Below are 20,405 nucleotides of genomic sequence, written 5' to 3' on the forward strand. Positions count from 1 at the left end.
GGAGGGTGGGAGAATCAGTTAATCAATCAGGATGCCAAATTGGCTGAATAATGACATAACCTGAGGTATCCTGCCATTGCCTGCCATTTGCCTACTAGCTGCCTGTCACTTGATTGCTGATCAGTAGCTGAAGGAGATAATTCTTCTCACCTCAGTCCTCCAGGTCAGTGGTCCCCAACCTGCGGGCCGCGGCCCGGTGCCGGGCCGCAAAGGCCATGGCACCGGGCCGCGGCTCCCTCTCCCCGCCCCGCCCCCGCAGTAAAAAACTTCCCAGGCCGCAAGCTTGCGGCCCGGGAAGCTTCTTACTGCGGGAGGCGGGGAGAGGGAATCAGGGCCGGGCCGCGCCTGTGCGGGCCACGCCCGCTCGGCCCGATCCGCGGGCGCGGCTCGGGTGCAGCCCGATCCGCGGGCGCGGCTCGGGTGCAGCCCGATCCGCGGGCGCGGCCCGATCCGCGGGCGTGGCCCGCGCGGTCCGCGGGGGCGCGGCCCGATGCCCTGCCGGTCCCCAGCCTCGGAAAGGTTGGGGACCACTGCTCCAGGTCACCTAAAACACGCATAGCAAGCTACACATGCCAGTTCGAAGACTCTTGTAAGAGTCTGGCCACCACTTGTTCTTTCTTGTGGTCATGACAATCCAAGTGTTGGCCAAGGAAGGAATCATGTGAAGATGCCCTAAAGGGTATATATTGTCATATTGTTTTTAAAGAAGGCTGGGGCACCAAAGAATTAAGGAGAATTGTCTCCTCCAGAGGCTAAGGGTGGCAGCAGCAATTGTGAGGTGGGGTGGAAGGGGGGTGCTGCTGATTTTGAGCTTCTACTGCAAGACATGTGCACTCTTTGTAAGGTGATAGATTTCAGAAACTTGGATTTCCAATGTCCTGGATGGGTGGTTTTACTACTTTTCAGCCCCTGACCCATAGGTGGAGAAATTACACCTTGAACATTTACACACGGCCCATGGGACCCTTTCATCCAGCTCTCAAACTCAAAGCATGCCTAGACTCAGATGTGCCTCTCTCTCATACTTTGTTTGTCTCAGTGGTCTTAATAGCTTTCAGCCTTCAGTATGTTAAGCAATTTGTCAGGAACATTGGTTTACCAGACCATATTGGCCAGCAGTCCAGTAATTTCCCCAAATCATTAAACAGTTCAACAGCCAAGAGCTATTAAGAACCATTAAAAACAACAGAGTAGGGGAGAGAGGGGGGCATGTAAGAGTCTGTTCCTGCTTTAAAGGACTCCTAAGTTGGATGCCAGCTCTTGCTTTTTTCCCTAGTAGTGCAGTAGTAGAAACAGGAAAAATCACTTCTCTCTGCTCTAACTCTTTTGCAATCTCTTCTCCTTTGCACAGATTCCAGACAGTATGCCCCAAGCATTAAGGTCAGATTTCCTTCTGACACTTATGCACTGGCTGGGCAGTTGGTGGCTTTGGAGTGCTTTGCCTTTGGGAAGTAAGTACTTGTGTCAGTTGTTTTTAGTCTCTTGCTGCTGACAGCTGACAGGTTGTGGGCCAGTGTGCTAATGAGCTTGGTACGGCATCCTTCGCGCTTCCTCATAACAAGGAAGCAAGAAGGAAATGGAAGAGAGTAAAAATAACAGAACCACTGTCCAGCAAATAGTTTGAGAGCATATGCTTTAACCTGCAGTGGATGGAACATACCCAGGTCTACATTGAGTAAAGCCTCACTCTTCCCACAGGTAGATGATTTCAGGTAGTGGATTATACTATGATGTCCCATTTTGTGTGCTAAGTTTTCATACTCTGTATGTACTGATTCATTGATCTCGGTGTATTATGATAATGGTTACTGGATAACAAAGGTTATTCATTGACAGCTCTGAGCTAGGGTACCTCACAGCTTAGTTAGTTCCAGAATCTGTTTTAAATGCGAGGCTGTAGTGTTAAAATTTGAAAAATAAACAGTAGTTCCTCTGAAGATGTACAGAGTGTTTTTCAACCACTGAGTATCCACAAACATATCTCACCATCTGTGATGGAGAGTAGAAAGGGAGGAGGGAGGAGTTTCTAAACCAATGTGATTTCTGAGCAGGCTAATATGCTAGCAATTTCTTGGAAAGACATGGAAAGACATTTCTTGGAAAGCAATGAATAAAACTTGAATAATTGCAAAGAATGGAAGACATAGCTTACAATTAGGAATACTTGAGGGGTATAGGCTGGAAGAGGAAGGAGCGGAGTGCATTGTGTGATTTTTATTTTGTTCTTACGTATTACATTGCTCTTGATGTTTCAAGTTGCATTTTTATTGATCTTCTTTTTCTGATCTAGCCCTGTCCCTCAAATAAAATGGCGCAAGCTGGATGGCAGTTCATCCTCTTCATGGATCACAACCGAGCCTGTCCTGCAATTCGAGAAGATTGACTTTGATGAGGAGGGCATATATGAATGTGAAGCCGAGAACATCAGAGGGAAAGACACCCATCAGGGACGCATCATCATCCAAGGTGAGGCTCCCAGCAAGTCCTTTCTCCAGGCACAAGTTTTCCTTCTGCTTCTCTCACTCTGATTTCAACATAAAGAATGGGGATAAGAGAAGCAGCTGCATGAAGAGGAACAGTTGCAGCAACAGAGTGGGTTGAGTGATCAGAGGATTTCTACAGGGGTCATCTGGAAGCAAGAGGAATACCTTCTCAAAGGGTATCTCAAAAATTGGTTGGGAGAAAAAGCTCAGAAAATAAATAAAAAGACAGGAAGCTGTAGCTTAAAAGTGAACTGCAGTAGGAAGGGGGTTTGCAGGGTGGTACCATCAAGGAACTATTTGTACATGAAATTGTCTAATCCTTTTTTAAAGCCTTTCAGACTAGTAATCACCACTGCGTCCTGTGGCAGTGAATTCCAGAAGTTGGTCTGAGTACAGCAATATTATCTTTGTCTGTCTTGAATCTAGAACCAATCAGCTTCATTGGGTGCCCATGAGTGCTGATATCAGCTTTGGTTCTTATCCTGAATAACTAAGTGTTGCATAAAAACACTGTAACGTTGCTGCTCGTCCCTAACGTCATTTATGAACAAATAATAGACATGTTACCACTGCAAGAGCTAAGCATGTATTCCTACTCTCTGCTTCCTCTTGTTTTCCTAGTTTCTAATTTATGAGAGGACCCGTCTTCTTATCCTTTAACTTAGGAATCTTGGGTAAGGGATTTTGTCAAAAGCTGTTTTGAAAATCAAAGTGTATAATGTATACCAGATTATCATTATTTGCATAATAAATTCCAGAGTGTTGGTGAGACAGGCCTTCTCTTTACAGAAGCCAATTCTTCCTCAGAAAGACCTTGCTCCTGTGTGCGCTTATCTAATTTTAATTATAGCTTCCCCCAATTGATGTGGAACAGATGTTAAACTAACTGTAACTATATCCCATTTTTGAAAAACTGACTTCATATTTCTTTATTCTTAGGAAAGGAGGTGAAGTTTAGTAATCTTATTTGTTGGGAGATGAGTAATTTTGAATTGATTTTTTCAAACATATTAACCCTTAGATGTAAGCCAATGGACTAACCGACTGGTTGGTTTGAATTTGTCCATTGCCATAGGATGCCATAGGTCATCACTTCTGTTTGCCTAAGTTCTTCCAACACCCTTGGTGGAAAATGCTGGCTTCAGTGTGGGTAATCTTATAGTTTCTGCAGCAAAAATCAACACAAATAATTAATTTGGTTTTCTCACATGGGACAAATAGTAGTTTAGAGGCAAAAATATTTTAAGTAATTAAAAATGTTTTAACCAGGTTTGGGAAATGAAATGCCTTGTAGTAGGGTTCATAATACCATGGCAAATCCCCAATGCAAGGTGAACTTTATGAATTTTGTTCTGCTTTTTGCGTGAAATTCATGGACCCAATTCCACCCTTTATAGCTCAACCAGAATGGCTGAAGGTCATCACAGACAGAGAAGCTGATATTGGATCAGACCTGCACTGGAGCTGTGCAGCATCTGGCAAGCCGAGGCCTACGATAAAATGGCTACGGAATGGGCAACCATTAACTTCCCAGGTATCACATGTGTAACTGACAGGTCGTAGTTATCATTGCCCTTCATCTTCTCCTGCTGAAGCCTCTGGTAATCTAATCTAGTCACCCTTGTGACTTTGTACTTCCATCGTGCACTGGTAATGAGACATCCCATTTGTCATGTGGACCACAGGACAGCCATCACTCTGCCTCTAAACTCTGGAGGGATGGCCACATTAATTAGTTGGAGCAAAGCTAAAACAGTGAGTCTTGTGGCACTTTAAAACCTAACAGTTTTATTGAGGCAACAGTGTCATGATATGCGTAAAGTATATTCTCAGTTGGTGATAGACATAGAAATGGTGAAATGAAAACTGTAAATAAATGCATTGAAATGTACTACAAGAATGTGAAAACAAGAATGATTATAGTTTACATTCATGTAGTACTTTCAGTTTTCAAAACACTTCACATTATTTTTTACAGATGTCATCTGGAGCTGAGAAAAAGGCATTTGTCTTTAAAAAAATTACATCCACCAAATCCAAAAATATAATATCTTAAGCTTGTTAATACGTTTGTTTCCAGTAAGGAACAACTGTAGTCCATTTTGTACATAGTTGAAGGCACAGAATTTAACACAACAATGTCCAATGTTTTAGGTAGCCCTTTTTTGATTAATGGATTCCTCAGTCATTTCTAATGGCTTACAAGAGCTCTCTTACCTGAAGTTCATACAATTGAAAGTTGAAAGAAAGCTGAAACAGAGCATAAGTAGTAACATGACATGTTTAAAAATGAACAAATTACATACTAGAATAGATAATATGTACTATACACAATAGTAAAAGTTCACAGTCCTTTTCCACTTATTGAAATGCCTTCCTGAATCACCTTTATTAAAATGCCCATCTGAATAATTCAGGGCCATTCCGCACTTGTTCAAAATTGCACAGTGGTTGCAAATTGAAATCGCTACTAATTTGCTGTTATGCACAATGTCGTTGACAATCTGCAACACTCCTGAAACCGATCCGCAAAAAGCGCTTCGTTGTAGCGCTTTCAGGAAAATCCCCAAAAGTGGATTCACCCTCCGGAAAGCGCTACACTCTTGCAACCAATCTGCAACACTAGCGGGAAAGTTCTGTGCATTACCATTGTTGCAGTTTCTGCAAAGTCCCTCCCCCTGGCTCTCTCCTCTGATCTTCCGGCGAAGCGATCGCCATTTTTTTTTCTCGGAGCGAGCGGAGATCAATGCACCGGTGAGCCTTTGTTTACCCAGCGAGGCTTCCCCGACTGCAGTCCCTCCCCAGAGCTGTTTTAAGTCACCAAGCACCAAGCACCACACAGCCCCGTTTGCTGGTTTATTTTCCCTTTATTTTTCACTCTGTTTCCGGCGGAAAATCACGCCGGTGCGGGGGGGGGTTGGGTTTTTTCTCTCGGGGGGAGCGTGGCAATGATGAAATGGCAGCTCAAACACCACCTGCTAGCTAGATGGGTCTCTCCGTTGCAACGAATCAACGCAGATTCGTTGCAACGTGTTTTTTTTTTAAACCTTCCTTAAAGGGAGAGGGGCTTTTCGGGAGCATGATAACGGCCGCCCATTGGCTGCTCGTTTGATTGACGGCAATATCGCTTCCTGGCTAGCGATTTTTGCCGAGACCGGAAACCTGTGGGAAACGATAGAAACGCAACTGGATTCCACTAGAAAGGCAGGCATGCATAACGACGAATTCCACTATTTAAAATGGCATTTTTTCATTCCGAAACCAATTTGCTACATAGATCCTGGTGAGAAATGGCCCTCAGTTTTACATAAGTACCAGGAGAATGGGATCCTTATAAGGAAGGCCACTCCATAAATTGAGGGCCACCACACAGAATACATGTACCTGGGCAGTTGTTGATTTTACCTGTTTGCAGGGTGGCACCTGCAGAAGGCCCTGATCAGATGAGCAAAGCTGTCATGATAGACCATAAGGAGACAGGCTGTCTCTTTAAAACCATTAAAGGCTTTACATGTGATAATGAGTTTGATCCAAAATAATATTCCATAAGTATCTTTTGTCCTAAGTCAGTGGGAAGTTTACAAAGGAACAATTTGCTCAAAAGGGATTTGAGAGCTAGAATTACAGATTTGCCTTTGTTGTGCCATACTCGGGGACGTGTGACCCACAGGAGATATTTTTTTCTTAACTGGAATGCTAGTTAAGGGATCCAGTTTATATTTGCATATATTTAAATTGGAATTTATAAATGACAAATTGGATGTCTGTCTGAGAAGTAGCAATCTTATTCCCGGATTTCACAGTCCCAGTGTCCCTAGATTAACCCTGCAAATTAGCTTCACTAGCATGGCAGAAAACCAATGGCACACGTCCTGGGGCACAATAATAGCCATATAGAAATATTTTCTTTCTGCATCCCTTGGAGTGACAGCTGGCATATTTAATTTTCCTTATGTCATTGCCAGCCCAGACTTTCTCAATGTTTTTACCATTGAGAAACCCCTGATAATTTCTCCAGGTTTTGAGAAACCCCAGAAGTGTCATGATTGTGGAGAATATGATTGGGAAGCATTGCTGTGTACATGCCCACCCAGGGATGCTCCCCTTCCCACCCCCTCCAGGCCCATCATTGGCCGTTGGGGGGGGGTGCAAATCTACATGACCATATATGGTCACATCACCCAATAAACATTTAATACATTTAAAAAACATATAAAAATTAATTAACTTCCACCCATTCAGGAAACACAGGGCTGTCAAGAAACCCCAAGGTCTCACCAAACTCTGGTTGAGAGAGCCTGCTCCAGTCAAATGTACAACTTTTGACAAGAATATTGAACAGCTACTTTTCAAAGGGAGCAGGCATTCCAAGAAGTGTTTGAGCTGTCCCACAGTTTTGTACATGTGTGCACACACATGAACACTTGAGTGAATAACAGCATGTCACAGAGCTTGTAAAGTTTAGCTAAGATATATCATACATGATTGGATATTACAGCCTAACACTTCTGAGAAAGCTGGTTTGGAGATCTTTGCTGAAGCCTAGCTCTCAGAATCTGAGTTTTCCATTTCAAGCTTTGTGTTGCAATCTGACCATCTAAATCTACTTGTCTGCACAGAATCGTATTGAAGTGAATGGTGGAGATTTGAGGATTTTAAAGTTAACAATGGAGGACTCTGGGATGTACCAGTGTGTAGCAGACAACAAGCATGGCACTGTTTATGCAAGTGCTGAATTGTATGTGCAAGGTAAGTTCTAGATGGTATCAGTATGACTTAGGCGAGAGGTTCTCTCACCAATTCCAATGAAAAACTCTCCAATTAAATAATTTTAGCTTTCTAAATTATGAAATATCGAGCTTTGAGACTCCTTTGGATAGTGAAAAGTTGGGTATAAAAAACATTTTGAAACAGAACTTTGGATTAGCTCTGTGATTCTTCATTGTGATCAGTTTAATTCTAGGATTCTTCAGTCTTTCAAAAATCAAATTTCCAAGCATGTCCCCATGCTCGCACTCACAGTGGAAAACATTATTACATTTCTATTTCTAGTTCAGTGAGTTGCATTACAGTCCTAAAGACAGGTAGTGTAGCCAAAGACCATTGATTTCAGAGGCCTTCAACTGGAGTAATTCTGCATAAGATTGCCCTGTTATGAATTCAGTTTATGAATTTGGATTTGTTTCTCATACTGAACAATGGTTTGTGTCAGTGTAATTGTATTTTATTTATTGTTGTTACCTGCCTTTGCTCCTCAATAATCAGGAGAAAGGTGAGTTTCCAGCTGTTTTAAATAAATAAATGCACTGGCATAAGATTATTTAGGTGTAAACAGAAGGCCACGTTTAATTTAAAAGCAACAGTAAAATATGCCACAGAAGTCTTTGCACATTCTAAAATCCACTTTATCAATTCCATGACTTGGCATTCATTAAAAGCACATTAATTTTATTTCTTCTTAGCTCTTGCTCCAGATTTCCGTCTAAATCCTGTGAAGCGACTGATACCAGCAGCTCGAGGAGGGGAAATCATCATTCATTGCCAGCCAAGATCTGCACCAAAATCCGTTATACTCTGGACCAAAGGGACTGAACTTCTGCACAACAGTCCCAGGTACTGGAAATTTGTTTGTAGTTGGACAAAAATATCCACAACCGTGTGTGATTACCCAGCTGATCTCTGGCTCTAACTTTTGTTTCGCCTGAGATAGTGTATGTTTTCTTGGAAAGCATCCCACTACACTCTGGGCTCCCTTCCAGGGATGCTTGTTCAGGAGTGCAGTTTTAATCCTTCAGAGGCAGCAGCCTCTTCTATAGTTCTGCTGCAAATCCATCAGTTTATTCAGAGAGTACCAAGATGTCTGTTTCATCCAAACAGGAGGGAAACATGATCTATTAAAGCCCTACATGGCTTGGGATCATGCACTCTTCCATTCGTTCCACCCTGGGAATTAAAGTAAAAGGGAAATGCCCTCTTGACTGTCCCACCAATTAAAGATGCTCTTTTGGGGGCTACATAAGAGAGGGCCTTTCCCACAACAGCCCCACAATTATGGAGCGACCTCTCCAAAGAGGTGCCCCAGGACCTCTCATTATCAATCTTCAGAAGACAGTTCAAGAAAGTTCTATTTAGGAATGCAATTTGATTATTGTGGTGTTTACTATTGGCTGTCCTACTTGGATTTTTAAAAATGGCTTTTATGGGTTTTATAACAGTTGTTTTATTGCATTTTTATAATGTTTTATTTGTGTTGTGAGCTGCCTTGTGTTCAGGGAGAAAGGCAGCTAACAAACCTTTTAATAATATATATTATCTTTGACAGGTTTTAGACCTCACACGTTGTATAATTCATCTGTTTTTTTATTCTGCATGTCTGATAATTTGACGGTGATCTGTGCTTGCCTGCACCATCTTTATTTTTCTTTTGGTGGGCCTTTTCTTCACTGCAGCATAACTATTACTCCTGATGGCACCTTGATCATTCAGAATATTAGCAAGTCAGATGAGGGAAAATATACATGCTTTGCTGAAAATTTCATGGGCAAAGCAAACAGCACAGGAATCCTCTCTGTTCGAGGTAAGTGGGTTTTTTCTGGCAGGAAGATTGAACCCTGGACTTGCCTGGGACTGTTTTTGCAGCCACAGAGCAGTGGGTGGGCCCAAAAGGCAGGCTGTTGCACCCACATGGCAGTGGATTGTATGAATAGAACCAGCAATTGTTGGTGGGGGCCTGTCAGCTTCCTTTAGGCAGCCTGCAGCTAGCTTTCTTGGCTGCTGATGTGGGTGGGCCAAGGGAGGGCTCCTTAGCTGGGGGACCCTTCTGTGGCATTGGGCTGGATCCATTTTGAGGGGAGTCTGTGCCTGCATGCCTCAGGTGGGGACCCCCTTAAGGGATTGTGGTGGTGAAGCAGCATGGCCAGCTCATGGGCTGTCGCTTGGCTCCACTCACAGGTGGCAAGGGAACTATGCATAGGCCCATGTGGGTCCACTTAATTTGCCATTCCAGGTTTACCCCATGCAGGCAGGCTCAGGAAGGGTTTCATTGGCTGGTTGGCAGGTATCCCAATATTTGGATTCATGTTCTATGTTGTGCCAATGTTCCTGAGGCTGTAATTGATAAAACTGAGGCCTGTTTCACCCCAACTCTGTTTGTGTGTACATGTATGCTTGTGCCACCTACTCTCCCACCCTTCACATGCCCTTAGGACAGCAATGAATATTGTAATGAAAAGGGTAACACATTTTGTCAACACCTCTGTTTCAAAAAAGTACGTGGTTCCTTGTTTTATCCTCACAACAACCCATGAGGTAGTTTAGGGTGTGAGAGCTAGTGGACTCTGATGTAGATGAACACCTTTGAGAAATAATGCCTCATTTGATTCTCCACAGATGCCACCAAAATCACCCTGGCACCATCCAGTGCTGATATCAACGTTGGTGAGAACATTTCCCTTCAGTGCCACGCGTCTCATGACCCAACAATGGACCTCACCTTTACTTGGAGCTTGGATGACTTTCCTATTGATTTCACCAAGTTTGAAGGCCATTACAAGCGGGCGAGTACAGTGAGTACTCTAAACTGCAGGCTGCTAGTACATTATGTTCAAAATGCTGGCCACAGTGAAAAGAGACCTCAGTTTTTTTCCTCACTGCTATTTGTCATCAGTTACGTATCCCCAAGACTCAGCAGATATTGCTGTGACTTCTAGCTGCCCATCACTCTTTCAGTTCCATTTGCTTTATTATTCCCAACTTGGTTCTGATGTTGTTACTGTTGGATGTTCTCTCTCATTCATAGAAAGAGAGTATTGGAGACCTTATGATTTTGAATGCGCAGCTGAAACATGCTGGACGATATACATGTACAGCCCAGACGGTGGTGGATAGTGCTTCTGAGTCAGCCACCCTAGTTGTGAGAGGTAATTTTTCCTGTTTGCTGTTTGCATCCTGTGCTCCTGCTCCTTTTGCATTAGGGTTGTCCAGCCTTTCTATTCTCAGAGCCACTGTATTCTTCTCAGAGCTTCCAATCAGAAAGTATGTTTCCCACAAAAAACCAACAACTAGATCTTTTAGGAGTATGTTCATAGTAAATATTTCCCAGATACAAGAAGCAGGCACTTAGGCATAGTATTACATACAGTTGTGCACATTTATATACTTCTATACCACACGTGTCTGTCACATTGTGGGGCAAAACTAAACACAGTTTTACCTGCCTTTACTATTGCTGCTACCACCTCAGGTAAACTCCAACTCCTCTTATGGATTGGCTGAATACAGCTTCACTGGGGTGTCACTCAGTAGCATGCCAAGCAGTTAGGCAGATGGGTAAGGACTTGTGCAGACTCTCTCAAGTGAAACAAACTTTTTTTCTACAAGGCACAAACTCAGGGTACCATAAAGACAGGGACTAGGTTCAGTAATCAAAATAAACAAAAAGACAGTTACTGGCTAGTACTTGCAATCCACGTCGCATCTGATCTCTGACAGTTGTAGGATGCCCCCATTCCAGGCACCTCTGCAGTCCTCTTTGCATCAGTCTCCTCTGTCATCCATCGTCGTAAAACACACACTCTAACGCACTCAACCACAGACCCGAGAGGAGTTCCCAGGAGTTTATTTCCAAACAAAAGACCGGCTCCCATTCAGACTTCCCCTACCATGTGTGTTCCAGGGGCCTTTAGCCTGTCTTGATGCCAAGCCTTGGTGCTCAAGCCTGCCAAACCTGGACTCCTGAACTGAGAGGTGTCCAAACATCAAAGGGCTGACATGTTATCCCTCTCAGTTGGAAAAGGATGCTCTGTATCTAGCAAAGAGCATCTTCTCTCCAACCAGAGCAACGTCAGGACTGTCTTCCGTCATCATAACTGTCAAGACATCTCTTGCCCCCCTGCCTCTCAACTCATCACTGTGTCTTACAACCTGAAGTTTTCTTTTCCTTAAAAATAAACTCTTTACTATAACTTTATTACCTTTCATTAAGGCTGCCTAATGTCAGATGCAATTGCCTTAAAGGCTGCCAATTGGCCAGTCCTTTGCCATGTTGTTAGAAAATCAATCGAGGACCATTCAGATTTGGGAGAGATTCTGTTACTCCCTGAGGCTGAAAAATGTCAGTTTTAACCAGTCAGCTTATGTCTGTTTAAGAGTAGGATAGATTTTTTAATGCTGCAGATTGTCAAGATATTGATTTCGGTGACTGCATGCCTCAGGATATAAAATTTTATGTAAGTGTTCTTTCAGTAACCTGAAAATTCCCCTTTAAAACAGAATGTACACATTAGATAATTTTTTGAAAATGAAAAACTTTCAACTGATTGAGAACCTACTAGCACAGGATCTAGAATTCTGTGACAACTGGAAACACAAGTGTTCTGTCCAGAACAGATGGTTACGATAGGGCCAGTTTGCCTAGTGTGAAGTTGGCTGGAGAATTCCTGGTATATTATTAGACAGGTAAGTTGTGACTTCCATAAAAACCTGGAATGCACTATCCTATTCAGCATGCTCAGCTACAGTAATTGAATAGAGTAATCCTCACTACTAACATGAATACAAGAGAGAAGGAACAGAGAATCACAGAATTCAAATATAGCTGACAAAGTCCACATTGTGATTCACTTTGCATTTATAACACACCCCTTCAATGAGATATTTTTTATTTCTGTTATTGTTGTTCTCTTTCTTGTAGGTCCTCCAGGGCCTCCTGGGGGGTTGGTGGTGAGGGACATAAAAGATACCACTGTGCAGCTGAGCTGGAGTCGAGGCTCTGATAACCACAGTCCTATTGCTAAATATGTCATCCAGTCCCGCACTCCACTCTTCTCCAAATGGAAGCAAGTGCGCACCAGTAAGTGTCTTGAGGGCAGTGGCCCATACTGTGTATGCTCCGGCATTAGGCTTCACTCCTCTTTTGGCACTGCTTGCTCTATTTGGTCTGTTCTTGTGCTTTTGGGTTATAGATCCTGCAAATATTGAAGGTAATGCAGAGACCGCCCAAGTGGTCAACCTCATACCATGGATGGATTATGAATTTCGGATCCTGGCTAGCAACATCCTTGGGACAGGAGAACCTAGTATGCCATCTGCTAAAATCCGCACCAAAGAAGCTGGTGAGTACATGTGTTTTTTTGAGGGGAGAAAAAAATCTGGCAGTAGCTACATTACAGAACTTTGTCTTCCATGACAGTAGATGCTGCGGTCAACTGCTGCTTACGCACTTAAGAGCAAGTAAACATCATCTTTGTATTTTTGTGAGGATTATAACATATCTGACATAGTTAAGATTATGATATTTAAGATCTTGTAACCTATTGATTTGACAGCATTCTTCTTCTTCTTCTTCTTCTTCTTCTTCTTCTTTTCTTCTTTTCTTCTTCTTCTTCTTCTTCTTCTTCTTCTTCTTCTTCTTCTTCTTGCTTTCCTAGACATCCCAAATAGTTATTTTCAGCAGTTTACAAGTGCATTCATAGTATACAAAATTATGTATCATAGTTACAGGACCAATTGACCATTCTGTTAGTATAGTAGATTGACAACTGAATTGCAAGTCAGTCTTCTTTAGGACATGGCTGCTGCCTTCAGTTTTCTTGGGTGGTGAGGTTATTTGGCCTTCAGATTGCGTGGCTTATATTTTCTAATTTAACTTGCATTCTGTCTGTTTTATCGTGGAATAAACCAGTCCCTACAGTTGCACCATCCGGGCTCAGTGGAGGAGGGGGAGCACCTGGGGAACTCATCATCAACTGGACGGTAAGTTGACTGTAAGCCACACAAAAGTGAATGTTTTCAATACTAATGGGTCTAATCATGTTTCTTGTGGGAATGGGAGGATAAGCAGAAAATCATTCATGAACTCCTGAATTAATTTGTTGTCCTTCTATCCAGCCTTTAGTCCATCTCAGAACTCAAAGCAGCTTATCCAGCAAAGCAGGCACTGACCAAATTGTCTTGCATAGCTTCAGTGGGGTTGCTGTGTCACGTGCCTTCCACACACAGCAGGCTTATGTCTCAAGTGGCTTTAAAGATAGTGAAGTAGTGAAAATGTGATTAAGATGGCTGTATTTCTTGATGTTGCATTCAACATCTCAACTTGTCCCTATATGCAGAGGCTTCTTGGAAATACATTCAAGTTAACAGATCTTTAACAGCATTTTAACTGATTGTTTCCTGCCTATAAAATAACATTGTATAAGTATGTGTGTATACCCACACAGACACATTACAGTGTTCTGGCTGAGCAGTAGGAGAGCAAACCTGAGGACATCTAGTTAGAAGTAAGTCTCATATTATTCAGTGGGGCTTACTCTAAGGAAAGTGAACACAGGATTAAAGCCTAGAGCACATTCTAATTATTAAAAACAGCTTTCCCATGGTGAGTGATCTCTGCACCTTCCCACCATTTGGAGTTTGGGTGCCCATTTCATTCAGCTGCCAGGAACATGGATTAGAGACACGGAGGCTCCAGACATGGCATTACCCAGAGTGTTCTTCTGAACTTTACAGATCAGGCAGGGATCACTTCCTATGAACAACCATAATTTCTGTTGTGACTAAGTTTTTTTGCTCTAAATTTGTGGACTTCAATTTTTGGTCTTAATACATATCTCAGCCAATGCACCGGGAATATCAGAATGGAGATGGTTTTGGGTACATCCTGTCTTTCCGAAAACAAGGCACCCAGACCTGGAAGAAAGCAAAGGTGCTCCATGCAGAATCACTGCACTATGTTTATCGAAATGAGAGTGTTGCACCATATACACCCTTTGAAGTGAAGATCAGGGCCTTCAACAGGAAAGGAGATGGACCAGAAAGCTTGGTCGCCATTGTGTACTCTGCAGAAGAAGGTATGCTTGGATCATATGGGTAGCTCGCATTCAAGTATTGCTAAGCTTAGCTGCATTTCTTTCTCATTCTCCCAAGAGCACCTAATAAAATTAATATTATTATTAGGGGATGCTTCACAGACAGACCAAATGTATGGCTTCTGATCCTTGCCTCATAGATATTTTAAGACTGGATGAGATTTATCTGCAGTTACAGACTAATTTAAAGTAAAATTGTTTTACTATAATTTGACAGAACCCAGAGTGGCTCCATCTAACGTTACAGTTGAGGGAGTTTTGGCCACAGAAATGGATGTTTCATGGGAGTCTGTGGAGCAGAATGACATGAATGGAATCCTTTTGGGCTATGAGGTAAGTAATATGCTAGACTGATATTGGAACAATGCTCAATTTTGGTTCACATTCACCCTCTTTACAAAGAAAAATTCGGCTGCTATGACTGAAACAATGCTCAAACAGATTCCCTCTCCCAGCTCAATCTGAGCAGCCTTATAATACAGCAGAGTCCCTTCTCCTGAAACACCCTAAATGGACATTCCAGGAGAAATGGTCTAGTGTCAACTACTGAAATACTGTCATTCCTTAGGAACTCAGATTCCGTCATTTTCTTGGCTTCAGATCCGGTACTGGAAACATGGTGACAAAGAGGAGGCTGCTGACCGAGTGAGGACAGCTGGTCTTGAGAAGTCGGCACATGTGACAGACCTCAACCCCAACACAAAGTACCATGTGACAGTCAGAGCCTACAACCGGGCAGGGACAGGGCCAGCCAGTCTCCCCGCCAGTTTCACAACTACAAAACCACGTGAGTAACTATTAGTAATATATTCTTGAGTATGTTTTTGATGTGGAACACATCTTCTGGTGCACTCGGTGAAGTGGAAGTACTCATGGATGTGACATCCATAAGTCCTCCCCCCTGAAGATGCCATGAGATGGAGGTGGCCAGCGGTGGTGGCAGAGGCCGAGGCCAAGGAGGCCATTCCAGCTGTGGCAGCACCACCTGCAGAGGTCAGGGCAGCTGCAGCAGTGCAGACTGGCCTAGCTGTGGAGTTGGCGCTTGCATAGGCTGAGGTAGCTGCAGTGCCAATGCCTGCAATGCTTGTAGAGAAAAACGACTAATCGATGTTTAAAATATATTCCACATTTTAATAATTCTCTTGGCAAAGTAGTATTTCCTTTTATCTATCCTGAATCTACTACCCAACTGGATGCGCTCAAGTTCTAGTATTTGGGGAGAGGGAGAAAATGTATTTGCCCACTCTCTTCACCCCTTCAGGAACCTAGCAGACCATGGCTGCTTTGTTGAGTTTGGTGGGTCACAAATTGTTCTGTAAGGGTTTCCTTAAATAGCTACAGTTCACAGGAAGACCAGAAAACAATAGGATGGATGTAGGAATATGCTGATCATCTTCCAAGTACGTAAGGAAGAGAAAAATTGACTAAGGGTGATTGGAGAAGGGAACATTCTAGAGCAGTGGTTCTCAACCTTTCTAATGGAGAGAGCCAGTTTGGTGTAGTGGTTAGGAGTGCGGACTTCTAATCTGGCATGCCGGGTTCGATTCCGCACTCTCCCACATGCAGCCAGCTGGGTGACCATGGGCTCGCCACGGCACTGATAAAACTGTTCTGACTGAGCAGTGATATCAGGGCTCTCTCAGCCTCACCCACCTCACAGGGTGTCTGTTGTGAGGAGAGGAAAGGGAAGGCGATTGGAAGCCGCTTTGAGCCTCCTTCGGGTAGAGAAAAGCAGCATATAAGAACCAACTTCTCCTTCTCCTTCTTCTTCTTCTTCTTCTTCTTCTTCTTCTTCTTCTTCTTCTTCTTCTTCTTCTTCTTCTTCTTCTTCTTCTTCTAATGCCACGACCCTTTAATACCGTGCCTCATGTTGTGGTGACCCCCAACCATAACATTATGCAATTGTTCTTTCACAGAAATTAAACCAAAACTGACCAATGGCGTAAAGATCCATTGTTCATGATTGTATGTAAATTGTTTTTTTCCTGAGGTTTCTCAGGTTTCTCAGTTCAGTTCAGTTCTCAGGTTTCTCAGTTCAGTTCCTGAGGTTTCTCAGGTTTCTCAGTTCAGTTCTCTTGTCCCACCATGCTGATCGCGTTCTTTTCTGCTGCTGCAGACAAACGCTCTATCTAGGTCTACCCCGCAAGGCTGTTGTGTGGATGGCGCCCCCTGGCCAAGCTGCTTGCCCTGCCACGATCCCTCTGAAAAGGTTGTTCGACCCCCCAAGGGTACCCCCAAATGTACGAGGGAAGAGAGAGACACATGAGGAGAGAGGCAGTGACAAACAAGTGAAAAGACAGGCAAAGGGAGACCCTAAAATGAGAGACAGAAAAAAGAAGAAAAGAGAAAGTATAGGAAAGAAAAACAGAGGGGTTCAATGTTTCATAAGTTAGGTGGCAGATGGGAGGAACGGTTTGAATGTAGCTCTAGCTGGCTTTCCGTTGCCTCAGTTAAACTCTTCACCAGTGTGTATCTTCTAGCTCCAAGAAGGCCACCTGGCAACATCTCCTGGAAATTTACCGGCTCTGTGGTAAGCATCAGATGGGATCCTGTGATTGCAAAGACAGATGAATCTGCCGTCACTGGGTACAAGGTAAATGAGATCTTTCTCTTGGCTCAGGGATATTAAACTTTTGAAATGCAATATATATTTATTTATTTACATTTATATGTGGCCCTCCCCTGGGGCTCAGGTGTATTCTCAATTATTTCTCAAGTCAGGGCAACATTACTTATTAATTAATTAATGTTATTTATAGTCCATTTTTTACACTGAGATTTAAGGTGATGCACAGTGTAAGGCAGTACTGTACAATCAACAGGATGGGTCATGCAGTGAACAGGGTAATAGAATTACGTTTGCAGGAATCTGACACAAAGCATCAGTATTAACATGACATGCTAAACGATTCAGAAATTACATACTAGGATAATGCATACAGCAACAAATCGTATGTGCTCTACACAATAGTATAAATCACATTCCCTTTCCTTTTGTTAAAACATCTTTCTGAACCATTCCATTGCCTCATTACATGGGTAAGAATGCCCTTCTGAGTAATTCAGTTTTGCAAATTGTACAGATATAAGGGTTCAACTAAATGAATGTGACAGCTAGTACCTTTGATTGAACCCAGGAAGTAATGGGCTGCCAATGTCATAACTGCCGAATGGGAGTAATCTGCAACACCTAACTCCTGATGAGAACCAACCTGCATTATTTAGAATCAACTTGAGTCTCTGAGCTGATTTTGAGGGGAGATCTATATAGAATACATTACTGTAGTCTAGTCTCAATGTTACCATAGCCTAGTTTTAGGTGGCCAGATCAGTTGGCTCAAGGTATGTGTGTGGAACATCTTTTGGACTAAACAGATTTGGAAGAATACATTTTGAACCTGCTGGCAGTATAACCCCCAGGCTCTTAACCGAGTCAGCAAGGGTCGGCTAACCCAGAGGTGGGCAGCACAATGTCCTTCAAGATCTCTGACTTTCCAGTGAGCACTAATTCTGTCTGTCTTGTCAGGGTTATTTTCTGTGTGTTCACTCTTAACCATTTAGCATCAAGACAGGAGTTGATCTGAGGACCTTTGCTACATTACCAGGAGGTTTGGTTAAGGACATTTTGAGCAGGGCTTTGTCAACACATCGATCACCTCCAACCCCAAACTATGAAAGATTTGGCTTCCTTTTATATATGCACAAGTGTGGAGCCGCAGGACTTGCAGGGAGGAATCCCCCACAACTTTCCCAACAGGCCCAGCATAGCTTCTGGCCTGTGCTGCTGGTAGGTCCAGCATGGCTCCCAGGCTCCTGGGACAACCATCCGAGGTCGATGGGTTCACTGCACTTGCACACAAAATGCTGTTTTATTTGTGGGTGAATTAAACCCCCACCCATGTTGTTTTAAGATTTCAGATTTTTCTGCAAACTTTGGAGGGATCACCCAAGTTTGCAGAAAAATATGTTTTGGGTGTGACCCTGATCCATGGATTTAGGTATCCACAGATTTAGGTATCCACTTGAGAAATAGATATATAGATAAAACAACACTGAGAATCTCTTTGTTGAAGAATAGGGGTATTACTCTTGTGGTTAAGGTAAAGGTAAAGGTATTCCCTGTGCAAGCACCGAGTCATGTCTGACCCTTGGGGTGACGCCCTCTAGCGTTTTCTTGGCAGACTCAATACAGGGTGGTTTGGTAGTACCTTCCCCAACTATTGTGGTTACAGGTTTGTAAAAATATATGTTGGGGAGAAGAGATCCTGACAATTAAGGTCTTTTAAAAGTAAGCCTCAAATGATGCTTCTGCCATAGATGCTGTACAAGCAGGACTCGCACTCCACTCCTAAACTGTATATAGCCAACAATAATCGGATTGAAGTTCACTTTCCAGAAGACTCCACTCATGCCACAGTGCAAATTAGGACAACTGGGCCAGGTGGAGATGGAGTCCCAGCACAGGTGCACATCCTAAGGAATGGCGGTGCGTCTCCCTTTTTCTTTCTTTGTGTATTCTCATTCTGATCTGTATGTAAGAGAGGATAATCTCAAATGGCATACTTATCTAGGAAAATACTGAAGTTTATCTGCTTCTCATTGCCTTACTTCTCTAAATAACATTTGGAAAAGAACAAAAGCTCTGGTACTAGGTCTGTTTTCTTCTTGCTTTGTTAAAGGAACAGTGGCAACTTGAGTTTCCCTCCTTATGTGGAAAGTTAGATGGTCTTGTTTGACCACCAAATCAGTTCTTTTGCAAATTTCTCTCAATGGTTTCTCAAGTGCATTTTAGTCTTGAAAACAAAGGGCACTTTGGTCTTGAGAACAAAGGAATTCACAGGAAATGGTAGCAGCTACAAGCACAGACAGCTTCAAGAGGAGACTGGATTACATGTGAAGCAGAGGTCCATCAATGGCTATTAGCCACTGCATATAGATAAAACTCTGTGTAGGAGGCAGTGATACTCTGTGTTGTTGATGCTTGGGGGGGGGGACAACAGTGGGAGGGCATCTGGAGTTCTGGCCCTTCCTGATGACACCTGGGTTTTGGGCCCTATGCAACACAGAGTGTTGGATTGGATGGGTCACTGGCCTGATCCAACATGGTTTCTCTTATGTTCTTATGTATTGAGATCAGTGGCTGACCCACTGATTGGCAACATGTATTCAATCAGTATGTTATTGTGTGTTGAATATGCATAGTAACATGGTATGTTAGGCAAGAGAGGAACTCATGGTTTAGCATGGGAGCAGAAATTTTAAAAGGAGGCCTCAGATTCATCACCAATTTGATGAATTAAACCAGTGGTTCTTAACCTTCCTAATGCTGCAACCTTTTAATACAGTTCTTCATGTTGTGGTGACCCCCCAACCATAAAATTATGCAAGTGTTCTTTCACAGAAATTAATCCGAAACTGACCAATGGTGTGAAGATCCATTATACATGATTGTATATACATTGTTTCCCCCCCCCCCTGGGGTTTCTCAACTCAGTTATGCCTCCTGTCCCACCATGCCTATCGCATTCTTTTCCACTGCTTCAGATAGAGGAACACTCTATCTTGATCTACCCCACAAGGCTGTTGTGTGGATGTTGCCCCCCTGGACAAGCTCCTTGCCCTGCTGTGACCCCTGTGAAAGGGTTGTTCGACCCCCAAAGGGGTCCCGACCCTCAGATTGAGAACCACTGAGTTTCTTGTAGTAGGAAAATTGTCAGCTGCCCAGATAAGAACATACAGAGCTTGGATGGATCAGAGCAGTGAGGGTCCACCTAGTCTGGCATCCTGTCTCGCACAGGGACCAGCCAGTTCCTCTGGAGGGCCAGCAGCAGAGGCTGAGGCCTTCTCCTGATGTTGCCTCCTGGCACTCATATTCAGAGGTTTTCTACTTCTGAACACAGAAGTTCCCTTTAGTCACCATGGTAAGTATCCTCCATGAATCCGTCTAATCCCCTCTTAAAGCTGACTATGCCTGTGGCCATCACTCTATCCTTTGGCAGCAAATTCCATATTTTAATTACTTGCTGTGTAAAGAAGTATTTCCCCCACTAGTATTTAC

The 20,405-nt window shown here is 43.2% G+C and overlaps 1 protein-coding gene across 4 annotated transcripts in view; it reads left to right on the top strand.

Annotated features, from left to right (window-relative positions):
• CNTN2 (contactin 2) overlaps nucleotides 1-20,405 on the top strand; it is a 68,556-nt gene that overhangs the window by 43,384 nt on the left and 4,767 nt on the right. For all 4 annotated transcript variants that reach the window (XM_077334688.1, XM_077334687.1, XM_077334690.1 and 1 more), the window contains exons 7-22: nucleotides 1,352-1,451; nucleotides 2,291-2,466; nucleotides 3,881-4,017; nucleotides 7,103-7,232; nucleotides 7,946-8,096; nucleotides 8,933-9,060; nucleotides 9,873-10,048; nucleotides 10,282-10,402; nucleotides 12,175-12,333; nucleotides 12,446-12,595; nucleotides 13,165-13,235; nucleotides 14,095-14,329; nucleotides 14,565-14,680; nucleotides 14,948-15,134; nucleotides 16,828-16,940; nucleotides 18,665-18,833. In XM_077334688.1, coding sequence (XP_077190803.1) covers nucleotides 1,352-1,451; nucleotides 2,291-2,466; nucleotides 3,881-4,017; nucleotides 7,103-7,232; nucleotides 7,946-8,096; nucleotides 8,933-9,060; nucleotides 9,873-10,048; nucleotides 10,282-10,402; nucleotides 12,175-12,333; nucleotides 12,446-12,595; nucleotides 13,165-13,235; nucleotides 14,095-14,329; nucleotides 14,565-14,680; nucleotides 14,948-15,134; nucleotides 16,828-16,940; nucleotides 18,665-18,833 — 2,319 coding nt within the window. The remainder of the gene's footprint in view (nucleotides 1-1,351; nucleotides 1,452-2,290; nucleotides 2,467-3,880; nucleotides 4,018-7,102; nucleotides 7,233-7,945; nucleotides 8,097-8,932; nucleotides 9,061-9,872; nucleotides 10,049-10,281; nucleotides 10,403-12,174; nucleotides 12,334-12,445; nucleotides 12,596-13,164; nucleotides 13,236-14,094; nucleotides 14,330-14,564; nucleotides 14,681-14,947; nucleotides 15,135-16,827; nucleotides 16,941-18,664; nucleotides 18,834-20,405) is intronic.

This window comes from Paroedura picta, chromosome 4 (genome assembly GCF_049243985.1).
Source record: "Paroedura picta isolate Pp20150507F chromosome 4, Ppicta_v3.0, whole genome shotgun sequence".
NCBI lineage: Eukaryota > Metazoa > Chordata > Lepidosauria > Squamata > Gekkonidae > Paroedura > Paroedura picta.